We start from the raw sequence: 7,945 nt of genomic DNA, 5'->3' as shown, positions 1-7,945 counted from the left end.
GGACATTAGCGTAGCCCCGGATCGTTTCCAGACCTAGCAACACCCCTGGTCTGGAGTGTACTGGGTGGGTATTCCTGACATTAGCATAGCCCCAGATCTTTTCCAGACCTAGCAACACCCCGGGTCTGGAGTGTACTGGGTGGGTATTCCTGACATTAGCATAGCCCCGAATCTTTTCCAGACTTAGCAACACCCCTGGTCTGGAGTGTACTGGGTGGGTATTGCCGACATTAGCGTAGCCCCACAACTTTTCCAGACCTAGCAACACCCCTGTTCGGGAGTGTACTGGGTGGGTATTCCCGACATTAGCGTAGCCCCGCTTCTTTTCCAGACCTAGCAACACCCCTGGTCTGGAGTGTACTGGGTGGGTATTCCCGACATTAGCATAGCCCTGGATCTTTTCCAGACCTAGCAACACCCCTGGTCTGGAGTGTACTGGGTGGGTATTCCTGACATTAGCGTAGCCCTGGATCTTTGCCAGACCTAGCAACACCCCTGGTCTGGAGTGTACTGGGTGGGTATTCCCGCCATTAGCGTAGCCCCGCTTCTTTTCCAGACCTAGCAACACCCCTGGTCTGGAGTGTACTGGGTGGGTATTCCCGACATTAGTGTAGCCCCGGATTTTTTCCAGACCTAGCAACACCCCTATTCTGGAGTGTACTGGGTGGGTATTCTGGACATTAGCGTAGGCCAGATCTTTTCCAGACCTAGCAACACCCCTGGTCTGGAGTCTACTGGGTGGGTATTCCGGACATTAGCGTAGCCCCGGATCTTTTCCAGACCTAGCAACACCCCTGGTCTGGAGTCTACTGGTGGGTATTCCTGACATTAGAATAGCCCCGGATCTTTTACAGACCTAGCAACACCCCTCGTCGGGAGTGTACTGGGTGGGTATTCCTGACATTAGCATAGCCCGGATCTTTTCCAGACCTAGCAACACCCCTGGTCTGGAGTGTACTGTGTGGGTATTCCCGACATTAGCGTAGCCCCAGATCTTTTCCAGACCTAGCAACACCCCTGGTCTGGAATGTACTGGGTGGGTATTCCCGATATTAGCGTAGCCCCAGATCTTTTCCAGACCTAGCAACACCCCTGGTCTGGAGTGTACTGTATGGGTATTCCCGACATTAGCATAGCCCGTATCTTTTCCAGACCTAGCAACACCCCTGGTCTGGAGTGGACTGGGTGGGTATTCCCGATATTAGCGTAGCCCCGGATCGTTTCCAGACCTAGCAACACCCCTGGTCTGGAGTGTACTGGGTGGATATTCCTGACATTAGCATAGCCCCACAGCTTTTCCAGACCTAGCAACACCCCTGTTCGGGAGTGTACTGGGTGGGTATTCCCGACATTAGCGTAGCCCCGCTTCTTTTCCAGACCTAGCAACACCCCTGGTCTGGAGTGTACTGGGTGGGTATTCCCAACATTAGCATAGCCCTGGATCTTTTCCAGACCTAGCTACACCCCTGGTCTGGAGTGTACTGGGTGGGTATTCCTGACATTAGCGTAGCCCCAGATCTTTGCCAGACCTAGCAACACCCCTGGTCTGGAGTGTACTGGGTGGGTATTCCCGACATTAGCGTAGCCCCACTTCTTTTCCAGACCTAGCAACACCCCTGGTCTGGAGTGTACTGGGTGGGTATTCCCGACATTAGCATAGCCCCGGATCTTTTCAAGACCTAGCAACACCCCTGGTCTGGAGTGTACTGGATGGGTGTTCCTGACATTAGCGTAGCCCAGATCTTTTCCAGACCTAGCAACAGCCCTGGTCTGGAGTGTACTGGGTGGGTATTCCTGACATTAGCATAGCCCCGGATTTTTTCCAGACCTAGCAACACCCCTGTTCTGGAGTGTACTGGGTGGGTATTCCTGACATTAGCGTAGCCCCGGATCATTTCCAGATCTAGCAACACCCCTGGTCTGGAGTGTACTGGGTGGGTATTCCTGACATTAGCATAGCCCCAGATCTTTTCCAGACCTAGCAACACCCCGGGTCTGGAGTGTACTGGGTGGGTATTCCCGACATTAGCATAGCCCAGATCTTTTCCAGACCTAGCAACACCTCTGGTCTGGAGTGTACTGGGTGGGTATTCCTGACATTAGCGTAGCCCCAGATCTTTTCCAGACCTAGCAACGCCCCTGGTCGGGAGAGTACTGGGTGGGTATTCCTGACATTAGAATAGCCCCGGATCTTTTACAGACCTAGCAACACCCCTGGTCGGGAGTGTACTGGGTGGGTATTCCTGACATTAGCATAGCCCGGATCTTTTCCAGACCTAGCAACACCCCTGGTCTGGAGTGTACTATGTGGGTATTCCGGACATTAGCGTAGCCCCAGATCTTTTCCAGACCTAGCAACACCCCTGGTCTGGAATGTACTGGGTGGGTATTCCCGATATTAGCGTAGCTCCAGATCTTTTCCAGACCTAGCAACACCCCTGGTCTGGAGTGTACTGTATGGGTATTCCCGACATTAGCATAGCCCGTATCTTTTCCAGACCTAGCAACACCCCTGGTCTGGAGTGTACTGGGTGGGTATTCCCGACATTAGCATAGCCCGTATCTTTTCCAGACCTAGCAACACCCCTGGTCTGGAGTGTACTGGGTGGGTATTCCCGACATTAGCATAGCCCAGATCTTCTCCAGACCTAGCAACACCCCTGGTCTGGAGTGTACTGCGTGGGTATTCCTGACATTAGCATAGCCCCGGATCTTTTCCAGACCTAGCAACACCCCGGGTCTGGAGTGTACTGGGTGGGTATTCCCGACATTAGCGTAGCCCCAGATCTTTTCCAGACCTAGCAACACCCCGGGTCTGGAGTGTACTGGGTGGGTATTACCGCCATTAGCGTAGCCCCGGATCTTTTCCAGACCTAGCAACAGCCCTGGTCTAGAGTGTACTGGGTGGGTATTCCCGACATTAGCATAGCCCCGGATCTTTTCCAGCCTAGCAACACCCCTGGTCGGGAGTGTACTGGGTGGGTATTCCTAACATTAGCATAGCCCCAGATCTTTTCCAGACCTAGCAACAGCCCTGGTCTGGAGTGTATTGCGTGGGTATTCCCGACATTAGCATAGCCCCAATCTTTTCCAGACCTAGCAACACCCTTGCTCTATAGTGTACTGGGTGGGTATTCTCGACATTAGCATAGCCCGGGATCTTTTCCTGACCTAGCAACACCCCTGGTCTGGAGTGAACTGGATGGGTATTCCCGACATTAGCATAGCCCTGGATCTTTTCCAGATCTAGCAACACCCTTGGTCTGGAGTGTACTGGGTGGGTATTCCTGACATTAGCATAGCCCCGGATCTTTTCCAGACCTAGCAACACCCCTGGTCTGGAGTGCAATGGATGGGTATTCCCGACATTAGCGTAGCCCCAGATATTTTCCGTAGCCCGGGATCTTTTCCAGACCTAGCAACACCCCTGGTCTGGAGTGTACTGGGTGGGTATTTTTGACGTACACCCTTGTGGTGATTTACAGCAGGTGCTGTTTTTGCTATTGGGACACCATTGTTCACCCTGGGTTCTGTGCTTATTGTTAGTGCAGTAGCCCTGGCAGAGTGCTGCAGGGGTGTGGCGGTTGTTGGTGTGCTGTGGTTCTGTGAGTGTTTTTGGTGCTGTTGTGTCGTTATGCTTTTGGTAGGGGAATTGTGGGTGCTGTTGAGATACAGTTATTAGTGATTGACTGCAGCGGGTTCTGGTGGGGTTCTGCGGGTGCATCATGGGTGCATCATGGGTGCTGGGTGCTTCATTTGCTGCGTGCTTTGGGAGCTGCTGGGGTGCAGTGGGGTGTGTGAAGCTTGTTCTATCCCAGGCCACCATAAGTTCTTTTGGGGATGCTGAGTGCTGGGCCTGGGTGTGTGCTGTGGGTGCTACTTAAGTGCGAAGGCTGCTGCTGGAGAGTGCTAATGGGGTGGTTGTGGAGTGCTGTGAGTGCTTTTGGTATGGGCGGATGCTGTTGGCATGCTGCAGCCGTGATGGTGGTGCCTCTGGAGTTGTGCTGTGGCGATGGACCGGGCGCATTGAGTGTTGGTGGGGTGGGGGCAGTATTGGGGCGCCTTTGAAGCGCTCGGGGGTGCTACAGGTGCTGTGGCTCTGTACCGTAAGTGCTGATGGGGCACAGTGGGTGCTGACGGGCTCGGATTGGCCAATAAGGCAATGCCCGAGGTGCCTACCCATGATTCATGTAGAGGATAGTTTTCTTGGTCGGAATGGGCCACTTTTATGGCCAGAGTGGGCCAGTATCATAAGTTACTACACTAGCTTTAACCAATGCTACTAAGCACATTTTTTTTTTCAAATGCCTTATTTGCACCATATTTGATCAGAAATAACAGCCTCTCCCCCCCCCCCCTGCCCACCCCCCACCGTTGGGTAGCACTGAAACGCTCTGTTCTGAGTAGTAATGGATTTGTGTGACTGTGGGTTTCTTTTTCACTGGGGCCTTGACTGGTGTTATGCCCATATCCGACCTGGATGCTGATGGGGAGCAGTGGCTGCTCCGGCCTACGCCCCATCCTCAGCGTGCCCGACAGGTGCCCCCTGGAATGCAGGCCCCGGTATGGCATAGGAGCTGACCGTCACAATCTCCTCAGGCCTCCCATTCCGCACTATTAATACAGTCTCTATTTATAAAATCCGCGGACTGCAGGGCGGCCGGGCTGGGGGGGCGTACAGCAAAAGGACCAGCGGGACCCCGACGGGGGCAGAGCGGCTCACTGGAAGGAGGGGTTCAGTCAGGCTGTGCCCGCCAGCGGTCCCCACAAGCCCCCAGGCGACCTCCCGTCTCGCCGAGCCTCACACGCCGGGCGGTGGCACGCAGCCCGCAGTCTCCCTAAGCACACTGGAGAAACCCGGAGAGGGCAAGAGCAAAGCATAGCGGACCTGGCATTGCCCACCTAGGCTCCTACCTGGGACATTGGCCCAGCAACACCCGCGACCACAGCTGGAGGGCGAGCGGGAATCCGTCGCAGAAAAACCAACGAGGAAGTAAACACGTTTGGAGGGCAGGAGACTCACCGAACGGCGGTGCCAGCCAAGAAAGGGCACGGAGTCCCACTGGAGGAGTAGCAGGCAGCCAGGAGAGACAGGAAAGAGGGCAGTGACCTGGAGTGAGTGCCAGACTGAACGGGGATACTCATTCTCCCAACTCCCGGCCTCTCTGTCCATAACAGGTCACAGAGACGTGGCAGTGGTCGCCCAGGCTCCTGACTGTCGCACCAGGCCGCAAAGACTTAGCAGTGCCAACCGAAACTCATGACTATTCCACCGACCCACACAGACTAGCTGGTGCCACCCAGCGTTCAGACTAACAGGCCAAAAGACCAAGGGTCCCGACTCTCCCATTCAGTGACACGTTCCACCAGGCCGCAGAGACCCGCCAGTCACATCAGGCAACGCAGCTTGGCAGTGCCACCCCAGGGTCTCAGTAGTCTGCTGACCAGTGGGACAGCTAAGTGCCGCCACAGACGTCCCACCAAGCCCCTGCTCTTGGAAGGAACTCTGCATACATCCATCATCGAGTGCTGTTTTCCACAGCCTGCAGGTGGGTCTTCAAGGGCTGGCCAGGAATTCGGGGGAACAAGCCCAGGCCTTGCAATAGACACTGTGACAGTAAGTAAAAGGTCCGCCTGCCCATTCACAGAGCCCCGCCAAAAGGCTGCTGCTGCGGACCCTTGCGCTGTGCAGCAAGATGCGGCGTCAGGCTGCAACTGATGGCCCCTACCTGAATGTGGATGCGGTGTGGTCCCGCGTGGGCCTGGCCCGCTTGCTGCAAGTGGCTTTTGCCTGCACTACTCTGAGCCTGGTGGTCCACAAGGCGGGATACAGTGCCCCCTACGGAATCTTCTGCATGAGTGTGTGGTGTGCGTGCTGCGCCGTCTCGGCCTTCATCACCAGCTGCGAGCTGACTCGGCTGCACAGCTGTATGCGGGGCATCTCCTGGGGGGACTTCACCGCTGCCTTTGCCATGCTGGCCACGCTGACGTCGCTCACCGCGGCCATCGTCTACCCAGTCTACTTTGCCCAGCTTGGCTGCTACCCTATTGGCTGTGATGTTAGAGACTTCCGCCTAGCTGCCAGTGTCTTTGCCAGCCTGGTTGCTGTTGCCTACATAGTTGAGGTGGCCCTGATTCGTGCCCAGCCTGGACTGGCCACCAGCTACATGGCCACGGTCTCGGGCCTACTCAAAGTTGTCCAAGCCTTTTCTGCCTGCATCATCTTTGGCGCCTTGGCCAACGAGAGCCAGTATCGGCGCTTTGCAGCCACGCAGTGGTGTGTGGCGGTCTACAGCTTCTGCTTCATTTTCACTGTAGTGATCATCATCCTCAGCGTCACTGGGAGAACCGGCACTCTCCGCTGCCCGTTCGAGCGCTGCGTGGTGACCTTCACCGTCCTTGCTGTGCTGATGTACATGAGTGCCGCCGTCATCTGGCCCGTCTTCTGCTTCGACAGCAAGTATGGCTCACCTCAGCGCCCACAGTATTGTCCACGTGGGCGATGTCCCTGGGACAGCCAGCTTGTCATCACCGTCTTCACACAAGTCAACCTGCTGCTCTATATCGTGGACTTGGTGTACTCCCAGCGGATCCGCTTCACCTCACGGACTTAAGCGGTCTGCGTGCATCACACTGTGGTTTAGGACTGTGCCAGGGGGTCCACTTCACCTCAGGCCTAACAGGACTGTGTGCGGCATCTTGTGCACTTGGCAAACCCCGAATCGATCTTCAATTCACATTGTGGACTTGGGCTACTAGAATCTAGACCAAGTTCCCATCGCGGCCCTAACAGGACTGTGTGCTGCACATCGTGGACTAGACCTACTCCGAAGAACCTTCTTCACATTGCAGGCCTGACCACCACTATCCTGCACATTGTGATGTGAAGCGCCTAAGGGATCCACTACACCTGCCTCAGGAGTGTGTGCTGTACATTGTGGTCTAGTCTAGACCTGCTCCAAAGGACCTTCTTCACATCGCAGGCCTGACCACCACTAACATGCACATTGTGGACGTGAAGCGCCTAAGGGATCCACTACACCAGTGGCCTCAGGAGTGTGGATTCTATCTACTCCAATGGATCTGCTTCACCTCGCTGACCTAAACACAACGTGATGCGCACCGTGGACTAGGCATAGTCCACCTCAAAAGCCAAGCAGGACTGTGCACTGCACATTGTGGAGTAGGCGCGCAACAATGGACTCGCTACACCTCAAAGGCCAAGCAGGACTGTGCGCTGCACGTTGTGGAGTAGGCGCCCACCAATGGACTCACTACACCTCAATGGACAAGCAGGACTGTTCGCTGCTCAATGGAACGCTGTGAGGTCTGTGAAGATATGCCAGGGGGACAAGGGGACAGCAGAGGGCCTCTGAAGCTTAGAGGGGTGCGGGGGTGGGGCAGGGAGGGGTGGTGGATGGTAAATAATGGGTACTATAAGGTCTGTGAGCGGGGGGGGGGGGGGGCATGCTACTGTGAGTCCTTGTCCCAGGTGTCCCCTACTGTTTATACTAGTGCATTTTTGTTGTGATGTTTTGCATTTCTTAAACCTGCTAATAAACTGTACACTTTCAATGGAAAGAGATTAAGCGTCTGAGACGGTCCCCTTTATGAAAGACCCCCACACTGGTGGCAATGGGGTCGGTCCGGTGGATGGGTGAGATGGCACGTGTGTGTGGGGGAGGCGGGAGGAGCTTGGGGGGAGCTCGTGTGTTCCCTATATTTCTAGCCATAGTGGTGTGCTGGGAGCTCTCGGGCTTGGAAGGGAGTCTCTGGAATATTCTGTCCTAGCTGCCCAGTGGCCGGTTTTTCAGCCAGTCGGGACTTGCTCTAAGAGTCTAAGCACATAGGGTGGGGAGTGCGGGGGGAGAGGGGGTTGGTGTGTGTTTGGGCAAGAGGTTTCACATCCCGGGAAAGTCACAGTCCCTGTGGGTTTCTTAAAAAG

At 55.3% G+C, this 7,945-nt stretch overlaps 1 protein-coding gene across 1 annotated transcript; it reads left to right on the top strand.

The window, feature by feature from the left end:
• The first annotated feature begins 4,686 nt into the window (after nt 1-4,686).
• Nucleotides 4,687-7,377, top strand: MYADML2 (myeloid associated differentiation marker like 2). The gene has a single exon (XM_069655309.1). The coding sequence runs from the start codon at nt 5,697-5,699 to the stop codon at nt 6,612-6,614; it is 918 nt and encodes a 305-aa protein (XP_069511410.1). The 5' UTR covers nt 4,687-5,696; the 3' UTR covers nt 6,615-7,377.
• Nucleotides 7,378-7,945: the final 568 nt, after the last annotated feature.

This window comes from Ambystoma mexicanum, chromosome 3q (assembly GCF_040938575.1).
Source record: "Ambystoma mexicanum isolate Mex_15411 chromosome 3q, UKY_AmexF1_1, whole genome shotgun sequence".
Classification (NCBI taxonomy): Eukaryota; Metazoa; Chordata; class Amphibia; order Caudata; family Ambystomatidae; genus Ambystoma; species Ambystoma mexicanum.
This window is presented reverse-complemented; position numbering and strand designations above follow the sequence as displayed.